Source organism: Alligator mississippiensis, unplaced genomic scaffold, assembly GCF_030867095.1.
Source record: "Alligator mississippiensis isolate rAllMis1 unplaced genomic scaffold, rAllMis1 scaffold_168, whole genome shotgun sequence".
Classification (NCBI taxonomy): Eukaryota; Metazoa; Chordata; order Crocodylia; family Alligatoridae; genus Alligator; species Alligator mississippiensis.
In genome coordinates this window covers 3413-27415 of record NW_026775369.1, presented here as the reverse complement: position 1 = coordinate 27415, position 24003 = coordinate 3413, and the positions used below count along the sequence as shown (strand labels likewise).

Here is a 24003-nt window from a genome sequence, read left to right as displayed (position 1 = left end):
TAAGCTGAGTTCTGCTTGGGGGAAATGGGATGGAAAGGATGCACTATTGGCTGTTCTTCGTCTTGGAAAAGATGCAAGAACTGTGTAGCACTGAAGCAATAAGAGAAATTCCTTCCAGCAAAGAGCCAACTGTGCACAAAACCCAGCTTCATCTTGTGCTCCTATCTCCCGCTGCTGCAGGGGCCGAGGTTGGAATCAGTACTTCTCGTATCCATGCCCGTGGACCGGTGGGGATCGAGGGACTATTAACTACAAAGTGGCTGCTGAGAGGGGACAATCATGTTGTGTCTGACTTCTCAGAGCATGGGAGCATGAAATATCTTCATGAGAACCTCCCCATCCCTCAGAGGAACACCGACTGACAGCACCTGAGAGCCCAGGAGTGCGACAGGTTTACTGAGGATGCTCAGGCTCCAGAGCTGCCTCTGGGGAGGGGTTTGTACTTGCCCTCAGGTGAGTTGTCTGCTCTGGCTCCCCCGGGGGGTTAGACACTGTGCAGTAAAATGAAGAAAAGACAATTGTGTCTGTCTGAGAGTTCCTGCTCCTACTCGCCGTTAGCGCCATGTAGCAACAAACATAGAGGCTGCAAGTAGACACCTGTTCCCAGAGCTGGGTCCTCAGACCATCCCAGCTGCACAGTGAGACTCTCCCCTTTGCATCCCTTTCTCTCCCTTGCTCCTTTGGTAAACCACCTTTACTTGCTTTGGGGTGGACCTGTTCCTTTCTCTTAATCTCTTCCTGTGGCACTTGGCCATCTCATCCTGGTCTGAAGGGCTTTGTTTCTGAGAAGACTTTGTATTGCCGAGCGTGTTCCCTTTCCCTGCAGTCCTAGCATCTTGGCAGCTCTTGGAAGGGCTGGAATGTTCTGACACTTACTTTGCGCTTAAATGTTAGGTAAATCGATGAATAAATGTTCCAGCGGCAGAATGCTTTGACCAAGAGATCCTTTTTAATGTTTGATTTCTTTTAATTACAGATAAATGTAGATAAATTTCACAACTGTAAATGTGGATTCCATTACCCTTTTATGAATATTTGTACCAAATATTTTTGTTCTTTGTTTTATATGAAACTTTATCATCCCCGCAGGAGAATGGAAATGCTATTTTAACTCCATGTTTTTCAAAATAAAGTTCTTGCAAAATGATTTTCGGTCTTCAAGTGTGTGATTATTTAAAATGAAATTGTAACTTTCTCTAGAGAAGACTCCCCTAGTTAACAATGGCAAGCACTTGGAGGTCGGCAATCTTGCAATTTTTTTTTTCTGATTTTTTCTTTCATTTCATTAACATTGTCACTTTTTTCACATAAAATGAGTCGCACGTTGTACGAATTGGCTATGTCCTTCCGTGGAAGTGGGGCTTAATCGCAGAAATCCCAAATGTGGTTTCCTCTTTTAATCTAAATTCCAACACTAGATGTAGGATCCTTGCCCCAGTCTGTCATGGCTTCATCTGGTGGCCCAATGCCTGTGATTGCTCTGCCTGTTTGAATACAAGAGACTAGTTTAGAACAAGAGGGAGAATTTGAGAAGCCAAAGGCAGTGACTGCTAAGTCTAAGTCCTGTGTCTTTTGGGCCATATCCCTGCTGGGATTACTGTGGCCTTTTGTGTGCGGAGGGGGCCCTATATTCTCTTCCAACTCTACAAAGTTGTGTAAATAACTATGATTTTTTAACATCCTCTCTTAGATTCATAGCTGTCAGGGGCTGGAAGGAACCTCGCAAGATCATCGTGTCCAGCCCCCTGCACTAGGCAGGAAGGACAACTGGGGTCAGGTGACCCCAGCAAGGTGACCATCCAGTCTCCTCTTGAAGATGTCCAGGGTAGGTGATGGCACCCAGTCTGGAGAGAGTTTATTCCAGAGCTGGACACCCTGATTGTGAAGAAGTTTTTCCTAGTGTTAAGCCTGAAACGGTCTTCTGGAGTTTGTGGCCATTACTCCTACTTTTCCCCAAGGGTGCCCTGGTAAACAGTTGTTCGCCAAGCCCCCGATGTAGCGGTAAGCTGCTACTAAGTCCCCTCTCACCCTTCTCTGCTTTAGGCTGAAGAGCCCCAGGTGCCTCCGCCTTTCCTTGTATGGCTTGCTGTGCAAGTCTATGATCATACGTGTGGCTCTTTTCTGCACTCTCAAGATTTACCACGACCTTGTTAAAGTGTGGTACCCACGTGTGTGTGTGTGTGTGTGTGTGCACAAGTGTGTATAGAGTTATTTTGGTTAGTCTATAAGGTACAAATCTACCCTTCCTTCTATTTGTCTGAAGACTAACATGGCTAGCTATGTTTCAAATGTGATCCTCAGCATTTGGAGTGGGGGGGAAAGGGTGGTTGCATGAGGCAGCATTGTTGCATGTTGCAGCCAGGCTGCTGTGGGTGTAGCAGGGGCGGAGTGGAGCTACAGGGTGATATGGAGCATCAGGGGTTGGCCTGGTGTTCAGCTGCATGGTACAGGTGCAGAATGGATATAACAGTAGTAGTAGTAGCCTGGTTCATAGTTTCTGTCAAGTACCGGTGATCCAGGGGGTCGGCAGCAGTCAGGCCTGGAAGTCTCTGCTCCTTTCCCTTATGGTGCCATTTGGGTCAGCAGCGGGTGAGGTCCATGGGCATCCATCTGCAGTCCTCCCTTAAGGTGCCATTTGGGTTGTCTGTGGGCAAGGTCCACGGGCCTCCATCCGCAGCTCTCCCTTACGCACCATCTGGGCCTGTAGCGGGCAAGGGCCGGGAGGTCTCCGCTGTCTGCTCTCAGGCTCATCTTGCCGAGCTGCGGTGTGGTGCTGCCCTGCTCGCAAAAGGGTCGAGCACTGACAGCCTTTCACACTCTGAAGCCTGAGCTACGGTGTGGCACTGCCCAGCTCTCCCTACTGCGCTGTTTCTCCTCTCTCTCCCGTCATTTCATATCCAGGTTCCCCACATCTGCTGCTGCCCCCGTTCATTTCTGCAGTGGTTCTCTTGTGCCCGCCGCGTGTTGAGTGCCTCCGAGCTGGTCACCCAGGATGCTGACTCCCTTGCTGAAAAGGGATTAATGGGAGATGTCGCTTGTCTTTGCTGTCTGGTTGAAGCGGCCACCTGAGGCTTTATCTGCAAATCACATGAAACAGGTCGCCTTTGGGGGTCAACCCCCTTTGCTTGCTGCCAAAAAGAGAAGTGGAGAAGATGGCAAACGCAGGTGTGCGATGCCTTGCTCAATAAGAGACTAATACCATTGATTAGTCGCGGCGCGGTGCCCCGACCCCTGCGCCTCGCAGCCACCAGAGAAGGGCGGGTAACGTGGGAACGGGGCGGGGCGCCGCGCGTTTCTCACAGGGCTGCGCGGCCGGGGGAGCCTGGCACGAAACACACCCCGTGGTCCGGAGCTCCGCGCTGGGCCAGCAGCCGGGGGGTGCTTGTCCGAATGCAGCACTGGTGGGTGCTGAGCAGGCAGACAACTCCCAGGGCTTCCTGCACGGCTGGCAGAAATAGAGATGCTTCTGGGTGTGGATGTGCTGATACTGGGACAGGTGGGAGAGATGGGGGAAGTTTTTCCAATACTCAGAGCACTGATGTGGCTTCTCCCCTGTGTGGATGAGCTGGTGTCGGGTCAGGTGGGAGGATTGGGTGAAACTCTTGCCACACTCAGAACAGCGATGTGGCTTCTCCCCTGTGTGGAGGGCCTGGTGCAGGGTAAGGGTGGAGGACTGAGCAAAACTCTTCCCACACACAGAACAACGATGTGGCTTCTCCTGTGTGTGCATGCACCTGTGCCTGGCCAGGCTGCAGGGCTGCCTGAAGCTCATCCCACACTTTGTGCAGCAGTGTGGTTGCTGCCTCTTCTGCACACACCGGTGCTGGGACAACTTTTGCCAGCTGATGAAGTTCTTCCTGCACTTGTTGCAGCGGTGCGTCTTCCTCCCCAAGTGCATCCGACGGTGCTGAACCAGGGAGAAGAAATGGGTGAAGGTCTTACCACATGTGACACAGCAGTACTGACGCTTCTTCCTGTGCACATGTTGTTTTTTGAGCAGCTCCAAGCTGCGCACAAAGCTCTTCCCCCTTTTGGTGAAGCGGTGGGGGAGCTGTCCAGAATGGACCTGGTGGTGAGCAGCCAGGGTCGAGAGGCACGTAAAGCGCTTCCCACACGTGGCACATACATGGGGCTTCTTCCTAGCACGTCTTATCTTGTGCAGAGCCAGGCGCGAGGGGCAACTAAAGCTTTTCCTGCACTGAGGGCAGGAGTGGCCTCTCCCCCTGGGCTCGGTAGCGAGCTCCTGCCTCACTACCAGCTCCTCCACACTGCCCTGGTTTGCATGCAGTGTCTCTCTCCAGTGCGCCTTTCCTTTCGTTCTCTTCTGGTGTCTCAGCATGACATATTCATCCCTGCACCTTGGGCTGTTTCGGGCTTGTTCCCCTTCTTCACTCCAACGCCCAACTAGAGATGGGACCTCGTTCACTGCTACATTCTCCTGCTTTTGGGGCATCCCCTGACCCTTGTGCCACTGGTCCTTCGCTGGGCTCAGGGAATCCACCTCACCCATACTCCCCAGGGAAGCCCATGGTGGCTCCAGCTTTCCAGGCCCTTCCTCAGGACCCTGCTCCTCGGTTCTGCTCAGCAACCAGGCATGTCCTGCATGGGAGGAAGAAACACCAGATTAGTCCCGGCCCTGCTGCCAAGGGGCAAGCACTGCTATTCCCTGTGCTGGGATGGGCCTCAGAGCAGGACAGGACTTGGCACTTGTGTTTTCTCTAGAAAATTAGGTATTTCTGCCAAAGGCCCAAGTGCCGGCGGTGAGGCAGTGCCAGGTCCCTGTGCCAGTTTCATCTTCCCTACTCGGTGGGGTTAAGCTGCACACTCACAAGGGTTTCTGGCCCAGCTCTCAGCCCCATCATCTCAGGCCCTATTAAATTACTATTTAATTACTATTAAACTTTACCTGATACTAAATGGGCAAGGGGCCATGTCAATCCTTGGGGGTCTTTGGCAAAAAGACTACTGACTCTTTGAATTTCAGGGCGTGGAACAACACCTGTCTGCACACATGACAGCACAAGCTATTTGAGGTCAGCACCCTGAAATGGCAGCGCAGGACAGGTCTCCAGTTTCCAGGCTCCCTTTCACCCTGGGCACAACGCATTTTTGATAGGGGAGCTGGGTGGAGGGGACAGCCAGAACTCACCTGACAGCAGGTCCTCCGGCCTCAAGATTGCCCCACAGTACACATCATCACAGACCCAGAGCTCGACCTGTTCTCGCTGGATGCGGCAGATCAAGTCAGGTGTGGGACCTCGATATCCTGCTTGGGCAGTGGTTAAAGAGAGTTTATTCACTGGTACTGTATTCAGAATAAGTAATTGAAATTTGATGAATGGAGGCAATGAACTCAAGGATTATACTAAGGACTTGAAGGACAAGGGAGAATGGACATTTAGGATGAAAGGGAAGGCATAGCAGGGGGAAGAGGATGGTCCATTTCATCCAGGTACTGGACATATGGTCATAGGAAAGCAAACACCAGTGCAATTCCAGGCAAATGAGTGGAAATGAGTTTCAACAGGACACACTAGGCAGGAGAGGGAGGAAATCAGAATAACTGCCCAAGGAATGGCTGTTAGTGCATTTTGAGGCACAATGAATGGCAAATGATATGATCATTGTGAGAAGGCAAAGGGAAATCATGTTATTAAGGGGAAAGACTCCAGGGAAGGCAGCTGGATAAAATGAAGGAGGAATATATACAAGTATGAGGTCTGAGAGGTCTGTTCATGGACAGAGCAGTGGGGAGCAAAGGGATTTAATCCCCCGCCCAAACGTTCATGAGGATGAAAGTGTTAATACCAGGAAGAAGGCAGAAAAGGATCTTGGAGTCAGTATTGATGCCAAAATGAACATGGGGCGACAGTGTGGGGACACGGTCAGGCCACAGTTGGAGTATTGCATATAGTTCAGGGCGCCGCACTTCAGGAGGGATGTGGACAGCATGGAGGGGGTCCAGAGGAGGCCATTCACATGATCGGGGGGCAGCAGGGCAGGCCCTACAAAGAGAGGCGACGGGACCTGAACCTGTTCAGCCTCCACAAGAGAAGGCTGAGACGGGATCTGCTGGATGCCTATAAACTTGCCAAGGGGGACCAGCAGGCCATGGAAGAGTCCCTGTTCCCCCGAGCACTACCGGGGTAAGAAGGAACAACAGCCATAAGCTGACAGAGTAGATTCAACCTAGACATTGGGAGGCGCTACTTCACTGTCAGGGCGGCGAGGAGCTGGAACCAACTTCCAAGGGAAGTGGTGCTCGCTGCAACCCTCAGGGCCTTCGAAAGAAGGCTAGGCAATCACCTAGCCGGGGTCGTGTTATCCCAGCATCCCCCCTGGCATGGGCGGGAAAGTCGGACTTGATGATCTGCTTAGGACCCTTCCGACCCGACCAGCTATGAAACTATGAAGATGACAACAACACTGCAGAGCTCACATGGCTCGAGGGCAAAGCAAGAACCAGAGCTTTACCGAGGGAAACGAGGGCTTGGTAGTTCCTCAGCATCTGGTCCCGGTAAAGCCCCTTGTCCTCCTCTTCCAGCAGCTCCCACTGCTCCCGTATGAAATACACTGCCACGTCCTGAAACACCTCCCGGAGCTGCAGGCACAAGCGTTACAGCATCAGTGTCTCCTGCCCCGCTGCCCCCTGCCCCCACGGCCCTGTCTGCACTCACTCTGCACTACAGCCCTTTGCACGCTTAGCCAGGACAGACAGGGGTACGCTACTCAGCTGACACGTGACATGCAGGATCCTGGTTTTGTCTGTTTGAAAACTGCAAGTTCTCTCATAAAAGAAAAAAAAAATTGCTCCCAACCCATAGTCCCCCAGCCCTGCTGCTGCCCCACACTCCCCCCACAGTCACCTGGCCCTGCTGCGGACTCGCTCCCTATGTACAGCCCTGCTGGCACTGCTGGTCCCCTCAGTCCTCACCCACAGCACTCTGCCCAGCCCAGCCCGGGACCCCAGGTGCCCCCCCCCGCGCGGGGCCCGCCCCCCCCACAGCCCGGGGCGGCCCCGGCCGGGACGAGCGGCTGCGGCGGAAGCGCACGCGGACCCGGCCCCTCCCGCCCGCCGCGTCCTGCTGCCGGGGGCGGGGCTCTGCCCCTTCCTCCAATCGTTGCACGGGTCGGATTTGCATATGCAAATCGGACACGAGCCGGCCGCTCTGCCGTCTGCACCTGGCGGGAGGAAGGAGACCTAGCCCCGCCCCGGCCGCAAAGCGCCCTGGGAAGAGCCGGGGCCCCGCCCCCCGCAGGAGCGCCGAGCACGCGTGTGCGGACAGCGAGACCCGCCCCACCCTACCCTCCGATGAGCCTCCCCCACGGGGAGAGCGCTGCACGCCCCCCCCGGCACACGTGGATCCGTCCCCGGGCCCCCGTGCGTGTGAGGGGCGAGGCGGGGCCGCGGGCGGGCGGTGGGGAAGCGCCCGGGCTGGAGCACGAGCTGCCCCGTGTCCCAAAGAGGGGCCCCCGCCCCGCCCCGCCCGGAGCCAGGTCCTTGCCCGCCTGCTCGGTGCGCGAGGTCCCACGGGCCCCAGCGAGCACGAGTGCCCCCCACAAGTAGAGGGCGGGGCGGGGCGGGGCGGGGCGGGGCACACAGCACGTGCTGCACGGGCGGGGGCAGCGAGCCAGCGAGCCCCCGGAGCCGGGCGCAGGCGAGGGGTCGGGGGCAGGCCTGGGCGGCTGTCCCGCCTCGGGGGAGCCTCGAGCGCCGGCTGCTGCCCGGGACGGGCCACGAGATGGAAAAGCCCCGCGGCCCGCTGGGACGGGCTGTGGTCTGTCTGGCGGGTCGCGGTCCCGCGTCTTCCTCGCAGCTCCCCGCACACACACGCTCTACGGCTGTTGGCTCTTGCCATGCGGCCGCGGTCACAGTCAGTGATGTCATTGCCGTGCTAACGATCCGTGTTGTAATAATATCCACCAATGCGAGGCCGGTGCAGGCCTCCTTGTCCCCCTTGCGCTGCGGCTGGTGCAGGGGAGGGGATGTGGGAGTCCCCGTGACTTCCAGCCCGTCGGTGCCGGTGCCGTCCCCCTGTCGTGCCCCAGCTCGAGTCTGGGATCGTGCCCGGTATGCAAAGGCCAATAAAGATACCAGGGGTGAAAGTACAAAGGTTTACTGCTAGCAATAAAAGGTTACGTGAAATTATTCCGCTCGCACAAGCACACCAGATCACTAATCTAAGCATCTCTTATACAGGAGTTTTTGAGCCTTCATAAGCATACTTGTTTGCTGATTGGTTATGAGTGACGCAAGAAGTTCTTTACTGAGCGTGTCTCTATACCTGTGTTTTAGCCATGTATCTCATTTGCATACATGTGTGTTTCATTAGCATACTTCCCCACCCAGGGGCGTGATTTTTAGTATTCTAATGAGCCCTTTTAACCCAGTTCCCTGTTTTTTCTTTTTGTTTTCAAGCCCCCTTTATCTAGGACTGTCTCCTCCTTATCATTGCAGATGGGCATTCGTCACATAGCATTCTCTTCCGCTTCGTCTTCGGGCACTGCTTTCTAGGTCACTCCTTACATTCCCCCAGGCCTCCGTCCTGCTGCAGCCCCGGGACAGGCAGACCTGGGCGCTGTCGGCACGTGGACGCTTCTCAAGTAAGTGCCCCGGGCCGGGCGCGTCCCCAGATCTCTGCCAGAGCTGCTCGGCGGGTCTGTGCTCCGACACGTCCGGGCTGTTGTTCTCCCGGTGCCCCGGCAGCATTTCACATGTCCGTGCTGTGCGTTTCCCCGCTTCCCCCCTGAAAATGTGGATGTGACAGCACCAACATCGCGGCGGCATCTCCCCCAGCAGCGATGTCCCTGCCGGCTCGGACGCGGCGCTGTGATCTCCACCGGCGCTGGGCTCATCTCCAGCCTCGTGCCTGTGGAGGTCTGTTAGGAAGAGCGGTGGGACGATGAGTCTCCCTTCTCCCCCCTCTTCCACACACTGCAGCCTCCAGCTCCCTTCACCCCAGGCCAGTGCAGGGGACGAGCAGGGCTTTCCCCTGCCCCCACCCCAGGGCTCACCTGTGCACTCTCTTCCACCTGCAGGTGCTGGGACCCTGAGCCGAGCGGATCAGCAGCCTCCAGAGGAAGGGCCTGTGAACCTGGAGCCGCAGAGACCCTCCCCAGGGAGACGGGGACAGAGCGGCTCCCTGACACCTGGGCCGGGCCAGCTGCAAGAGGGGCAGGGCAGGCCGGCGAAGCAGGGGCAGAGCATGGAGGTGAGCAGGGCACCAGCTGGAGGTGGGGATGGGAGTGCAGCTGGGGCAGAGCCCAGGAGGAGCCAGGGGTGCTGTCAAGAGTTTGGGGAGCAGACACCTGAAGAGTGAGACGTCTCTGGTGACAGTTGCAAACCCCCCAGGCTGCATTAGCAGGCGCGCGCTCCCGGGTGCAGAGAGCCAGGGGTGCTGGCACGGGAAGGCCTGGGCAGAGTCCCTGGAGCTGGGCTCCCTGCCTCTAAATGTGCTGCCTGGGCTGCCTCCAAGGGCCGAGGAAATGGAGCGTGTTGAGCTGGGCTGAGGCCGACACACGAGCTCCTATGTCCACAGCTGCATCCATGGCTAAGGTGCAAATACTTGTAGTAGAGCGAGTACAGACAGGGCAGCGGGGGCAGGAGACACTGATGCTGTAACGCTTGTTCCTGCAGCTCCGGAAGGTGTTTGAGGACGTGGCAGTGTATTTCACACGGGAGGAGTGGGATCTGCTGGAAGAGGAGGACAAGGGGCTTTACCAGGACCAGATGCTGACGAACTACCAAGCCCTCCTTTCCCTGGGTAAAGCTGTGGTTCTTGCCTCTCCCTGCAGCCATGTGAGCTCTGAAGTGTTGTCTTCTCCCTGGTTTTCAAGTGTCTTCTGCTCATGACCTCCTGATATCAAGCCTGAACCTACTCAATCAATTTATGGCTGTTGTTCCTTGTTATCCCAGGTGGGGCTCGGGGAGCAGAGCTGCACCTGTTTTCCACTGGTCCCCACTGGTGAGTTCATAGAGGGCCACCAGATCTCCTCTCAGTCTTCTCCTGTGCAGGCTGAATAGATTCAGGCCGTTTAGTCTGTCTTAGTAGGGCCTGCCCTGCTACCCCTTCACCATGTGAGTGGCCCTTCTCTGGACCCTCTCAAGGTTAGCCACATCCCTCTTTGAAGTGCGGCGCCCAGAACTGGACGCAGTACTCCAACTGTGGCCTGACCAGCGCCGCATGGAGGGGAGGATCACCTCCCTGGACCTGCCTGAGATGCATCTGTGCATGCACAACAAGGTCCGGTTACCCTTACTGACTGTCACCCCATGTTCATCTTGGAGTGTATGTTGACTCCCAAGATCCCTTTCAGCTGCTGTGTTGAGAAGGGTGTTCCTCCGCCTTGACGTCGAAGTGTCCTCCTGTACCTCTGCATCCCCATCCACCGACGAACCTTGGTTGAAAGCTCGCCGTAGAACTTCAGCCAACCTGAAAGAGAAACGCACGCTTACCTTTCAGGGAGAGATTTAGCCTGATCCACCCTAGCATGTTTGCTGCGCAGAAGGGCGGGCCATGGTGGAGGAATGCAAAGCCGCCTGGTAACACCAGCTCCAAGTCACCAGTTGACCTCTGCATCCCCATCCACCGACAAACCTAGGTTTAAAGCTCGCTGTACAAGATCAGTCAACCTGGAAGAGAAATGCATGCTTACTTTTCAGGGAAAGATTTAGCCTGCTCTGCCCTAGCATGTCTCCCGTGTGGAAGTGCGAGCCGTGGTCGAGGAATCCAAACCTGCCAGGTAACACCAGGTCCGAAGCTGCCGGTTGACCTCTCTGATGCAGGCCTTGTGGCACCATCCATGTCTGCTCACCAGAAGAACAGATGAGAAAACCACCTGTGCTCCTGTCTCCGTAAGCGTCATACGTGCCCATATGGATGGGGGTCAAGGGGTAGTGATCAGAGGGCTGGATGAGGTCTGGGATCACGGCCGTGACGTCCTGAATCCAGGCAAGCAGCAAATCGCACGTGCCATGGGATCCGGGCGACAGGTGGGTCCCTCCGTTCCGCTCAGGAGGGAGTTGCCCAGACGAGGACCCGGCGTCTCTTCCTGTGGGTTTTCCGGCATCGCTGAGTCTGCGCCATGCGTGGAGCCACATCGGCTGCTCTGGAGTCATCCTCCCCTGCCTCCTCCTCCCATGCTGCCAGGGCCTCGTACCTGTTCGCCAGGTGTACTGCGGGGGTCGACACTGCGGGAGCAGAAATAGCCCTGGCCCTGGTGGTAACGGTCCGTGATACCATTGGGGCGTTGGGTCCCTCCTGGGGTGCCTCTCCACTAGGTACTTGACCCTGCAGAGAACAGAAATTCCCGTCAATTTTGTCCTCGGCAGCTCTGATTTCCCTCAGCCCGTTAAGCTCCACCTGGAGCTCCCTCACCTGCCCCTCCAGGGCCCGAAGGTAGGCACACGTGGGACAGGTGAGGGTCACCGTGCACTCCCCGCACAGCCCACAGAGGCCCTGCCAGACAGCCTGCCACGTCCTTACCATTATTGTAGAGTGACGTGTCTTCCTCTCTCCCCTGTTGGAGAATCGGACCTGGCTTCTGCTTGCCCACCTTGTGCCAATGCTGGCGCAAACACAGGCGCGTCCTTGCAGGGGGCTTGCACTCCTGCCTGCAAACTGCCTGGAAACGGCTCCTGTTGGCAGTCCCTGCTCACTGACTCCCTGCTCACGGGCCATTGCGGGGCTGGGGGGCTATGGGTTGGGAGCAATTGGGTTTTTTTTTATGAGAGAATTTGCAATTTTTAAAGAGAAAACCAGGATCCCTGCATGTCATGTGTCAGCTGAGTAGCGTACCCCTGGCTGTCCTGGCTAAGTGTGCAAAGCGCTGTAGTGCAGAGTGAGTGCAGACAGGGCTGTGGGGGCAGCGGGGCAGGAGACACTGATGCTGTAACGCCTGTTCCTTCAGCTCTGGGAGGTGTTTCTTAGGCAGTTATTCTCATTTCCTTCCTCTCTTGCCTAGTGTGTCCTGTCCAAACTCATTTCCACTCATTTGCCTGGAATTGCACTGGTGTTTGCTTCCTGTGACCATACGTCCACTACCTGGATGAAAATGACCATCCTCTTCCCCCTGCTATGCCTTCCCTTTCATCCTAAATGTCCATCTTCCCTTGTCCTTCAAGTCCTTAGTCTAATCCTTGAGTTCACTGGCTCCATTCCCCAAATTTCAGTTGCTCATTCTGCATCCAGTACCAATGGTTAAACTCTCTCTAACCACTGCCCAAACAGGATATCGAGGCCCTGCCCCTGAACTGATCTGCCGCATCCAGGGAGGACAGGTGGAGCTCTGGGTCTGTTGTGATGAGGACCGTGGGGCAATCTCGAGGTCGGAGGACGTGCTGCCAGGTGAGTTGTGGCTGTCCCCTCCACCCGACTCCCCTCTCGCAAATGCTCCATGCCCAGGGTGAAAGGGAGCCTGGAAACTGCAGACCTGCCCTGTGCTGCCATTTCAGGGTGCTGACCTCAAATAGCTTGTGCTGTCATGTGTGCAGACGGGTGTTGTTCCACCCCCTGAAATTCAAACTATGGAAACTCTCAGTAGTCTTTTTGCCAAAGACCCCCAAGGATAGACATGGCCTCTTGTCTGATTTAATATCAAGTAAACTTTAATAGTAATTTTTACAAGTTCCTCCCTGCAATACAACCTGACACGTGGCTCCTTTAGACATTACAGCAGCGGTGTTTGGTGGTGCTGGCCTCGTGTCCTCTGCTGCGTATGGGAGATGTTTGTTTCTGGCTTTCCCGCTGTTCACGTAGAAATGCACGACCGCTCCCCAACTCCCCAGAGTAAGAGCATGCACACAACACCCTCTTCCTTTGTCCAGTATTTCAGTAACTTCCTCATGCCAAATTATCTAATCCCCAAGTTCCTTACCAGCTGAACAGTTTTTCACTAGCGATAATTATGTGTTAGTTTTTTAAGTTCTTCCAGTACTGAAATGATGGTTTTCTTTGATATTTAAGATGGCAGAGAAACATCTCATGGTCAGAGCTTTTTCGGACCAGATGTGTTCTCAGGAATTCTGCCCCTTTTATACAGTTGGCAACACTTTCCTTGTTCTTTCAAGTGTATTGCTTGTGCCATTGTAGATAATCGTCAAAAGGAAACCAACAAAATGATGAGAATACAAACAAACGGTCCATCCGCCCTTCTCGGTCTTTGGCGTGACTGATATGTTTGAGGCCCAGGAGGCCATGCTTCAGGGATGTACCATTTTCTGTAGCCACTTTGCAGATATTCCAGAACCCATCCAGAACTTGTACTTACATTTCCTTGTCTAGCATAGTTAACACCACAGCCACTTACAGCAATAACGGTACACAAACACAGCCGAGCAAGCAAGACAATGACTGCAGAACGCAGTGAAGCTCAACTCTTCTTTGTACCAGGGAAACTTCTTGAGGATTCACTGCTGGTCCGCATCCTAGAAAACACAGACAGAAAAGGGAAGGGCTTAACCCCCTTTAAGTTTGTTCCTGGCATTGGATCATTTTTGACACTGTGGCTTGGCCCTGCCCCTGGCCCTGGCCCTGGCCCTGCTGGAGCTCCTTCAGAGATTCCTCTCTTTGCAGCTTGAGAGGCTGCTTTTTTAGCAATATTTTCTACTTCAAGTGACAGCTGCTGCAAGGTGTACCCTCCCACACACTTTCCTTCCTTGGCTTTCACCAGGGGTTTTCTGTTGGGGTAGGCTCCCCCTATCCTTTCCCAGCCAAGAGTAACCCACAAGGCAGTGGGAGCCAAGGTTTTCAGGCACTCTGCACTCGCCTTTCTCAGGGGTGACAACGTGGCATTTCGTAGAGACTGCCGTGCCGCAAGTAGCTCCACCACACTAACTAGTCCTAGGAGGGTGTAGTTATGAGGACTTCGTCAGGACTAATCTTTCAGTTCTTCTGCCCTGGTTATCTTCACCCTCATGGGCACAGCCTCTCACTTCTGGGCTTTTTCACCCCCAGCCATTCTTGTTGGACAAGAGAGAGGCTGGGGCTGTCCCTGGTGTCTCCTGGTCTGGTTGACCTGGAGCACGGGTCGTGTGTAACCCTGGTCTCAGGCTGCATGAAGTGGGTGGGTGGAGTGGGTGGGATTCAGAAGATTTCATGTTGTGGGGGGAAATGAACCCCCCACTGTTTGTACCAGATTCTCCCCTTGTGATGTTTCCTCTCTGGGGCCCCGAGTGTCACGAAGCCTGAGGCTCAGCCCAGAGTCCGTGTGCAGGTTCGTGCCAAGGCCTTTTTCCCAGTGCAGCTGTCTGTGATGTGGAGGCTGCCTGGGATTCATTAGCAGAGGAAAGCTCCATGGGCTCATTCCCTGCACCAGACATTGCCCCAGAAACAGGTAGGAAGCAGATCACTGCTCTCAATCCTCCACTCCCAGAACATTTCTTGGAGGGATAATGCATGAACCGTGATGGGTTTTGCTACCAAGCAGTGGAAGGCAGTGCTCAGCACACACTCCTGACTGGTGACAAGTCCTGGATATGCACCACGAGGCTGTTCACCCTTGTACCTAGATGCTGCTTTCAGGACTGCCAGAGATCAAGGGCAAGCATTGCAGATGGGTCTCACCAAAACCCTGGGGCTTGTGGAGCATGTCAGCCCAGTCAGGTGTAGGGCTCAGCACCATCCGCCCCTGGACCCACCAGTGCTGTGGGATACAGCAGCCCTTTGAGAGCCTCATTTTTCCTTTGAGCAGATCCCTCTGGTCTCATCCTCAGCCTGTTAAAACATGAAGCCATTCAGGCACAGTCCAAACACACATGTCCCACGTATTTTTTGGAGCAGGGCCTGAGGTGATGGGGCTGAGAGCTGGGCCAGAAACCTTGAGAGTCTGCCTCTTAACCCCACCGAGTAGAGAAGATGAGACTGGAACAGGGACCTGGCATGGCCTCACCCCAGCACTTGGGATTTTGGCAGAAACACCTAGTTTTCTTGAGGAAACACAAGTGCCAAGGTCCAGTCCTGCTCTGAGGCCCATCCCAGCAGAAGGAATAGCAGTGCTTGCCCCTTGGCAGCAGGGCAGGGACTAATCTGGTGTTTCTTCCTCCCATGCAGGACATGCCTGGTTGCTGAGCAGAACTGAGGAGCCAGCTGCTGAGGAAGGGCCTGGAAAGCTGGAGCCACCATGGGCTTCCCTGGGGAGTATGGGTGAGGTGGATTCCCTGAGCCCAGCAACAGACCAATGGCACAAGGGTCAGGGGATGCTCCAAAAGCAGGAGAATGTAGCAGTGAACAAGGTCCCGTCTCTATTTGGGCATTGGAGTGAAGAAGGGAAACAAGCCCGAAACAGCCCAAGGTGCAGGGAAGAATTTGTGGTGCTGAGACACCAGAAGAGGCAGAAAGGAAAGGCCCACTGGAGAGAGACACTGCATGCAAGGCAAGGCAGTATGGGGGGCCTCAGAGGGAAGCAGGAGCCCACCACCAAGCGCAGGGGGAGAGCCCACTCCTGCCCTGAGTGCAAGAAGAGTTTTAGCTGCCCCTCGCGCCTGGCTCTGCACAAGATAAAGCATGCTGGGGAGAAGCCCCATGTACGTGCCACGTGTGGGAAGAGCTTGACCAGCCTCTCTGTGCAGAGGAGGGAGCAGCCACACGGCTGCACAAGGTGTGGGAAGAGCTTCAGGCAGCCCTCCAGCCTGGCCAGGCACAGGTGCATGCACACACGGGAGAAGCGTCATCCTTGCTCTGTGTGTGGGAAGAGTTTCACCTGGTCCTCTGACCTGGTCCGTCATCTGCTGATCCACACAGGCGAGAAGCCACATCAGTGCCCTGTGTGTGGGAAGAGCTTCGCCCAATCGTGGAACCTGACCAAGCACCAGCACATCCACACAGGGGAGAAGCCATATTACTGCTCTGTGTGTGGGAAGAGTTTCACCTGGTCCTCCAATCTGGTCCGGCACCAGCTGATCCACACACGGGAGAAGCCACATCAGTGCTCTGCGTGTGGGAAGAGCTTCACCCATTCCTCCCACCTGGCCCGGCACAAGCACATCCACACCGGGGAGAAGCCTCATCAGTGCTCTGAGTGTGGGAAGAGCTTCACCAACCGCTCCAGTCTGACACAGCACCAGCTCATCCACACAAGGGAGAAGCCACATCAGTGCTCTGTGTGTCAGAAGAGATTCACCCAGCGCTCCCACCTAGCTGAGCACCAGCGCATCCACACAGGGGAGAAGCCACATCAGTGCTCTGTGTGTCAGAAGAGATTCACCTACATCTCCAGCCTGACACAGCACCAGCGCATCCACACAGGGGAGAAGCCATATCAGTGCTCTGTGTGTCAGAAGAGCTTCACCTACATCTCCAGCCTGAAACAGCACCAGCATATCCACACAGGGGAGAAGCCATTTCAGTGCTCTGTGTGTCAGAAGAGATTCACCTACATCTCCAGCCTGAAACAGCACCAGCATATCCACACAGGGGAGAAGCCATTTCAGTGCTCTGTGTGTGGGAAGAGCTTCACCCATTCCTTCCACCTAGCCCGGCACCAGCTCATCCACACAGGGGAGAAGCCATATCACTGCTCTGTCTGTGGGAAGAGATTCACCCAGCGCTCCCACCTAGCTGAGCACCAGCGCATCCACACAGGGGAGAAGCCACATCAGTGCTCTGTGTGTCAGAAGAGATTCACCTACATCTCCAGCCTGACACAGCACCAGCGCATCCACACAGGGGAGAAGCCACATCAGTGCTCTGCATGTGGGAAGAGCTTCACCAACCGCTCCAATCTGACACAGCACCAGCGCATCCACACAGGGGAGAAGCCATATCAGTGCTCTGTGTGTCAGAAGAGCTTCACCTACATCTCCAGCCTGAAACAGCACCAGCATATCCACACAGGGGAGAAGCCATTCCAGTGCTCTGTGTGTGGGAAGAGCTTCACCCAGTCCTCGCACCTAGCTGAGCACCAGCGCCTCCACACAGGGGAGAAGCCACATCGCTGTTCTGAATGTGGGAAGAGCTTCACCCGACCCTCCCACCTGACCCATCACCAGCTCATCCACACAGGGGAGAAGCCACATCAGTGCTCTGTGTGTGGGAAGAGTTTCACCAACCGCTCCGGTCTGACCCGGCACCAGCTCATCCACACAGGGGAGAAGCCACATCGGTGCTCTGTGTGTGGGAAGAGCTTCACCAACCGCTCTTGTCTGACTCGGCACCAGCTCATCCACACAGGGGAGAAGCCATATCACTGCTCTGTCTGTGGGAAGAGATTCACCCAACACTCCCACCTAGCTGAGCACCAGCGCATCCACACAGGGGAGAAGCCACATCGCTGTTCTGAGTGTGGGAAGAGCTTCACCCGACTCTCCCACATGACCCATCACCAGCTCATCCACACAGGGGAGAAGCCACATCAGTGCTCTGTGTGTGGGAAGACCTTCACCCATTCCTCCCACCTGGCCCAGCACCAGCGCATCCACACAGGGGAGAAGCCACATCACTGTTCCGAGTGTGGGAAGAGCTTCAGCCGATCCTCCCACCTGACCCGGCATCAGCTGGTCCACACAGGGAAGTAGCCACATTAGTGCTCTGCATGTGGGAAGTGCTCTGAGTGTTGGAAAAGCTTCCCCCATCTCTCCCATCTGTCCCAGTATCAGCACATCCACACCCAGAAGCATCTCTATTTCTGCCAGCCGTGCAGGAAGCCCTGGGAGATGTCTGCCTGCTCAGCACCCACCAGTGGTGCATTCAGACAAGCACCCCCATGCTGGTGACCTGAACAAAGAGTTCCCCCAGGCTTTGTCCCTTGTAGGGCACAGTGGGAGTCCAGAACCCAGAGGCTCACCCCCAAGTTTTGATTGTGGGGAAGGGGTAAGAAGAAACACCTCAGGCAGAGATCAGCTCCAACGAAGGGGAGATGAGATTTGTTTTTTGTAAAAATATATTTCTCTCTCTATATATGGTTATATGTATCTAAACCGATCCTGTTACAGAAAAAAAAAAAACCCTGCACCCTTGCACCCACACTCCTGTGCACCTGCGCACCCGTACAAAGGCCCGCTGGCCACCCGTACCCATTACAATGTCTGAAGCCACGTGCAAAACACACACAATGCACCCAGTCCTTTCTGGTCTCTCCAACCAGCCCTCCCTTCACACCTACTCATGCGCCATTTCTGGGGTCAGGTACTCTGCTCAACTGGTCTCTTCTTCATTGTAACTGCAGCTTCCACTGGAGGACCCACTGCTGCTGCTGTTGTCACTGTGGCTGTCCTCTATATCACTTGTCTGGTCCTCTTCTCCGCTGCCGTCGCTCTCTTCTTTTGTTGGTGGGGGTTGTATGGTCCTGAGCCACGTGTCCCTGTGCCAGATAGTGTTTGCTGCGTCTTCTCCATGTGATGAGGAGATGATCTTTGTATCAGGCTTGGAGCCTATGCATTCCCCATCATGAATTAAAAGCAGATAGTAGTCCCAGGGGAAGAAGTGCCTTAATGATAGGGTGACCTCCCCCAGACCGCTGTCTTCAAATGACACCCAGAGACTTTCCTTGGCTGCCTCCCAGCTTTCTCCTTCCTCCTGGTCCAGGGCTTCTGGCATATGAGCCCCTGAGTTGCAGGGAGGAGTGCATTTATGGCTGAGGAAGAATTCCCTACCCTCCTCCCTGACCTCGCCTTTCCTCACCACCACATCAGCCCTCTCCCAGACCTGCCCATGCCCAGTGGGGTCTGCCAGGAGCTGCTACTGCCACCCTATTAGCCTTTTTTATCTCTTGCTTTTCAGCCTCTGCAGACCTGTGCAGCACTTGGTACCTGCTCTTTGTTAGACCCTGCCTCTATGCGATGCCCAACAAGTAGGGAGAAAATGGATCGATACACGCATTGCTCGTCAACAGCTTTATTCCAAGTGGAGACATCTTTGGGCCAGCTTCAACAAATTGGGGAGCTGCAGTGAACATTATCTCTTTTCATATCTATATACCTTGGTTTTTACTCATTAACATTTACCCCACCTTTGCTCCACCCTTAGTCCTTCCCATCTTAAGCTCCACCTTTGTCTACTGCTTATTTTAATAGCACGCAGTTGTCTTTCCACATCACTCATTTACATGTCTTTTTGCTATGAGCGCGTCCTTAAAACCCTGACCTCTGCTTCTCTCCATCACTTGAAGTTTCTTGCTGATGTCTTCACCATCTCCAAGGTCTTGCTTGTGCTTTATCTCCTAATGATAGCTAGAGGTCTACATCTTGTTTCTTGTACACAGTGAGCTATATATTCTACAACAGTACTCTATTGTTAGAAAAATGCTTACCTAAGTGTCTTGCAGTGTTACTTTTAACATACCATTCAGCTTTTTGGTCAGCAGCTTTGCTAAGCCTTTTATTCAGCTGCAAATCCAATGCTCCCCAAGATCCAAATATTGTCACCCTGACACTCTTCCCTCCCTCCCTTCCTTGCATTCTCTCATGACATCCCTGCTAGCAAAGCTCCTGGACTGAACATGGTACCTTGTGGTTGGTGTCTGTGTCCTCTGCAGAGCTGTGCTGTGGGAATCCTCAACCCTTTCCAGGGCAGATCTCTTTCTCACTTCCCAGACCCTTGTCTTTCACAGGATTCACTGTTGTGCAGAGCTTGTTGCTAAGCCTCAGGAGCAGGAGTTGGTCCCATTCAGGGCTTCACTCCCCTGTCCCGCTGTGTAGCCAGGACCCTGCCGTGTTGAATGAACCCTGGGCAGGAGGTAGTAGAGTCCCTTACATGAGCGCAGTGTGGTTGGAGGGGTGAAGGAGGTGCAGCTGGTGGCAGGTCCTACTTTCCCCCCTGGAAGGGTGGGGAAAGTATAAAAATATTCTCCTGGTGAAGTGCAGCACATTGTAATCTCGCACTCAGAGTACTGAGGCCTTCCTGAAAGTTCCACAGCCATTTGACTCCATCATAATCCTTGGGACATATACTGCTGCACAGATGCCCAAATCACCCCCGTATCCCTCAGGTAACTGCCCCCTTTCAGGGAGTCTGGCCCTACTACTGCTTCCTCAAGAGAGGGGGGATTGCAGGGAGGGGAGACCTCCCTCCCTGGGAGTCCCTGAGCTGTTCCAGTGTGTGGAAGGAAGGGGAGCATGTTCACACAGAGGTAGGTGGGCTGCACACATGTGCTTCTGCTGAGATAGCTGCTTGTGGCTCCTCCGAAGGCAGGCAGCAAGCAAGACAGGCATGAGCCAGAGACCCCAGGACCAGATGCTGCGGGCAGAGGTCAGAGACAAGAGCCCACATAGCCGAGCCTTTCCACTGGAGGGAGTTGCAGGACTCTGTTCTCCTGGGACAGGAGCAGGACATGAGACTACTGTGCAGGCCTGGCTATGAGTAAAGGCATCAGTGGGGAGCAAAGCCTTTGGCAGAGGGGCTGGGGTGGGACATGGGGAGGCTGCTGAAGGGCCTGGTGTTGCTGCCACTGCCCATGAGTGCCCTTGCCAGCTCTCCTGGATGGAGAGAGCAGGAGGGTGCTGAGGGCTGCAGGGCACAGGGAGACTGGAGGGCAAGAGGAGTGGTGCAGTGACTAAGGGAAGCCCTCCCCTCCTTCGCCCCATGGATGGTAGATCCCTTCTTAGAGCTACATCCCCGCTGTTTTCTCCTCTGTGCTCTCCTTCCTTGACTCCTTCATGACCTGCTGTGTCCTCTGGAACATCATGTCTATGGCAGTGGGTTTTTTGGGGTTTTTTTTTTTCCTTAAAAACATTTTATTAGAAAACCAGACCGCAACAAAGGGCTCAAAACGACCTGCAGGGGAAGCGCCGTGACCACGTAGGCGGGCTACCCAGGGCAGGGGAGACATCTTGATCCTGAATGTGAGCCCCGCCCTTTTGCTTGAGGCAGAGCAATGGGGGAGGTGGAGAGGAGAAAGGTGCTGAGTTTAAAGGAAGAGGCAGCACGCAGGTGAGCGATGATTATGGAGAGCTTTGGAGCAGCGAGCGAATCATCTAAGGCCTTGAATACCAGCATGAAGACAGTGATTGGTGAGATGGCAGAGGGCGTGGCGGAGGAGGAGGTCAGGGAGTGGGCTATGATTGGCTGAAGCGGCAAAGTGTTGCCTTTGGAGAAGGGGAAGAGTGGTGGCACTGCCGTACCGGAAGTTTCTGGAGAGGGGGCGGCCCCAAGGCAGGAAGAGAGGCGGAGCTATGCAGGGAACAGGGATCCTGCGGGGATGTTTCTGGAACCTTCCTATCCTTTGTGGGGAAAAGGAGACCCACGGAGAACAGTGAAACTGCGTGTTAAAGCCACCCTGACTCGGAGTGAAGGAGCAGACCACTATGTTGAAAGCAGACTTTATGAACAAGATTCAGTTTGAGGAGTTGCAAGTGAACCCGAAAGACTTAAGTTGCGTGGTGGCTTTTGATAATTTCCGCCACTGGAACATTACTTTCTGGAGGAGAGAGGCGTACTCTGCCTTCTGGGCTCGGTACGCTGAAGTGGCAGACAAGGAGGAATTGCAGGGGCTGCGTTTTGAAACTGGTCAAAAGTACCGGGAGAGGGCCTTATATATCAAGATGTATTCAGATGAGCTAGAGCAGGAAGATATGAGAAGGTGGCTGGAGGGGCAGGTCGAAAAGATCCTGGATATCCAGCGTGTCCTGGACCAGTAGCACATCTGGACCGGGGCATGGAAAGCCAGAGTGGTCCTAGAAGAAGATCTGTGACACCCCGGTGGGGTGAGGCACCTGCCCTCCCTAGTGTCCATAGGGGCCAACCGCAGATATATGACGTACCACGGCCAGCCGAAGCTGTGTAGCAGGTGCGGCGTGGAGGGCCACATAGCTGCCTTCTGTAGTCTGACGGTTTGCTACAGGTGTGGCAGCATGGGGCACCGGGCCAAAGCCTGTAAGGAAAAAGTGGAGTGCACCTTGTGTGGAGGTGAGGGGCACCTGCAGCGCCAATGCCCCCTGTCCTACGCCAACAAGGCACGAGAGTCTCACGCAACAGGGGAGAGGAGCGGAGAAACTCCGGGAGACAAGGAGACCAACATTTTAGACACAGGCACCCGCATACTCGAGGAAACACCAGAGGTGGAGCGGAGAAGTGACATGATCGAGACAGCCTGCCAACTCACCGTGTCAGAAGAAGAGCAAGAGATGGAAGAAGAGCAGAGCAAGGGAGAGGGTGAGGAGACACAAATATCTGAGCCAGCAGACATGGACCTGGAACTGGCTGGGGATCAGGGGTGTCACAGGCCAGCTGGGCACTGTGAGTGTATCAATTTTGGATCGAGGAGGCAAAGTTGGGAGTGGAATAAAGGCAAATTTATTACAGCTTACACACACACAACAGTTAACAGAAAGATAAATGCGATAAGCAGATAAGGCAATACAAAAGAGCTAATAGAAAAATAATAACAACAGATAATAATAACATAGATAGATAGATAGATAGATAGATAGATAGATAGATAGATAGATAGATAGATAGATAGATAGATAGATAGATAGATAGATAGATAGATAGATAGATAGGTCAATCTGTCACAGGCCAACTGGGCACTGTGAGGGTATTAGCCACACTGGGGTGTTCAAAACAACAAATAGACAGACATGGGTTGGCAACTTATCGATAGTCCCTCAATGCCAGGTGCGCACCAAGCGAAGTCAGGCGTCCCTGAAGATCAGCGCTGTCAGAGGGCTTACCGGGGAAGGGCCCTTGCTCAGGATCCGATCCTCCTCACACCGGGAGTCCAGGGTCCAGGCGTGGGACAGAAATGACCGTTCTGTTCCCTCCTTCCTGCTGGTTACCTGATGCATGTGTTTTTTAGACCTAGTTTTATGCTAATCTGTTGGCCTCAGGGACACTCACAATCTTGCCCTATAGCTGTTACCCTATGGGATTGAAAGGTGTCAAAATCATCACAAAAGGTTACTACCCAGACTCAGGTTTATCCAATAAGCAAATTATGATGCAGCACATTTAGGTTTGAAATTGACATTGCTCTGCCTAAGTCCCAACCCCTTTTAGGCTTCAGTTGAATATGCTTTCTTGGGATACCTCTTCCTGGAATGTGTTTGGGTGTGCCTAGCAGTTAGATCCAGGTTTTATTGCTAAGGCTGAACCCTGAGCAAAAAACCGTTAGGCCAGCTAATCTCACAGCTACAGCTTTGCCTCTGGGGCCCAGTCAGTTCCATGAACAGTTAATATATCAGTTTGGTTAAACTTATGACAGACAAGTTACATTTGCAAACTTACAAGCTTATATTAACTAATATTACCTATTTAGGCAAAACACCAAATGCCTCCAAGAAGCACACATTATTGCATATTAATCCCTCTGGTTCTGGCTGTCACACAGGGGAAAGAGGCTTCTTCGGTGAAAACAAAGAAGAAACAGAGTGCAAAGCCAAAGAAAAAGTGGCTAGAGGTGGAAGGGGGAAAGGTCCAGGAGACAGAAGGGGGAGTGCTGGAAACAGCAGTGGGAACGAGTGGGAAGATGCCTGTGAAGGAACAAAAGGTTGAGGAAGGGGAAGGGGAGGAAAGTGATAGTTACCTGAGCCCCTCTGCGATTGACCTTTTGGTCAGGACTACGGGGATGCAGAAAGGTGGGGGAGACACCTCAGATTTAAATAGCAACACAGACGACATCTGATTCAGGCAATCAGAAAACTCTTCTAGAAAACAGCCTGGATGGCATTGACCGTGGCATATTTAAATGTGTGAAATTGATATGGGAAGCAGAGATGGGAAACAATGACAAAAACCTTAAGGGACCTGCACACACAAGTGTTGTGCTTGCAAGCGTGCAGGATCCCATGGGGGAGGAATTATAAATATTTGGAAGAGCGATGGGGGGTTGGACCGTCGTGGTGTGGGGGTTCAAATGAGAACAAATCAGCAGGAGTGGGCATGCTGGCAAGGGAAGGCGGTTGGAAAATCAAAGGTCAGCAGGTCTTGGAAGAGGGGAGACTACAGAAAGCAGTGGTGGAGGTGGAGGGCGAGGATGTGACTGTGTACGATGTCTACGCCCCAGCCGAGGATGCGGAGCAGATGGCCGTTTTGCATAAATTGAGGATGTGTGTGGGGGGTGGAGGACCAC

General features: G+C 54.2%; 2 protein-coding genes across 2 annotated transcripts; one reads left to right on the top strand and one right to left on the bottom strand.

Moving 5' to 3' along the window:
* Positions 1–453: 453 nt before the first annotated feature.
* Positions 454–6598, bottom strand: LOC132247300 (zinc finger protein 391-like). Its single transcript, XM_059720159.1, has 3 exons — positions 6475–6598; positions 5150–5266; positions 454–4599 (listed from the first exon to the last, which is right to left on the bottom strand). Exons 1-3 carry the CDS (start codon positions 6506–6508, stop codon positions 3206–3208), a joined length of 1545 nt encoding a protein of 514 aa, XP_059576142.1. The 5' UTR covers positions 6509–6598; the 3' UTR covers positions 454–3205.
* Positions 6599–8793: 2195 nt separating this feature from the next.
* On the top strand, positions 8794–18410 carry LOC109281547 (zinc finger protein 420-like). The gene is made up of 4 exons (XM_059720160.1): positions 8794–9212; positions 9638–9764; positions 12231–12347; positions 15051–18410. Exons 1-4 carry the CDS (start codon positions 8904–8906, stop codon positions 17510–17512), a joined length of 3015 nt encoding a protein of 1004 aa, XP_059576143.1. The 5' UTR covers positions 8794–8903; the 3' UTR covers positions 17513–18410.
* Positions 18411–24003: the final 5593 nt, after the last annotated feature.

Bases quoted from the DNA above. Each gene is read 5' to 3' on its own strand.
- LOC132247300 (XM_059720159.1), bottom strand. From the start codon at position 6,508: ATGCTGAGGAACTACCAAGCCCTCGTTTCCCTCG. The intron at 5,267-6,474 runs GTAAAGCTCTGG...CTGCCCAAGCAG, and splicing joins CCAAGCCCTCGTTTCCCTCG to GATATCGAGGTCCCACACCT. The intron at 4,600-5,149 runs GTGAGTTCTGGC...CCTCCCATGCAG, and splicing joins GCCGGAGGACCTGCTGTCAG to GACATGCCTGGTTGCTGAGC.
- LOC109281547 (XM_059720160.1), top strand. From the start codon at position 8,904: ATGAGTCTCCCTTCTCCCCCCTCTTCCACACACTGCAGCCTCCAGCTC. The intron at 9,765-12,230 runs GTAAAGCTGTGG...CTGCCCAAACAG, and splicing joins CCAAGCCCTCCTTTCCCTGG to GATATCGAGGCCCTGCCCCT. The intron at 12,348-15,050 runs GTGAGTTGTGGC...CCTCCCATGCAG, and splicing joins GTCGGAGGACGTGCTGCCAG to GACATGCCTGGTTGCTGAGC.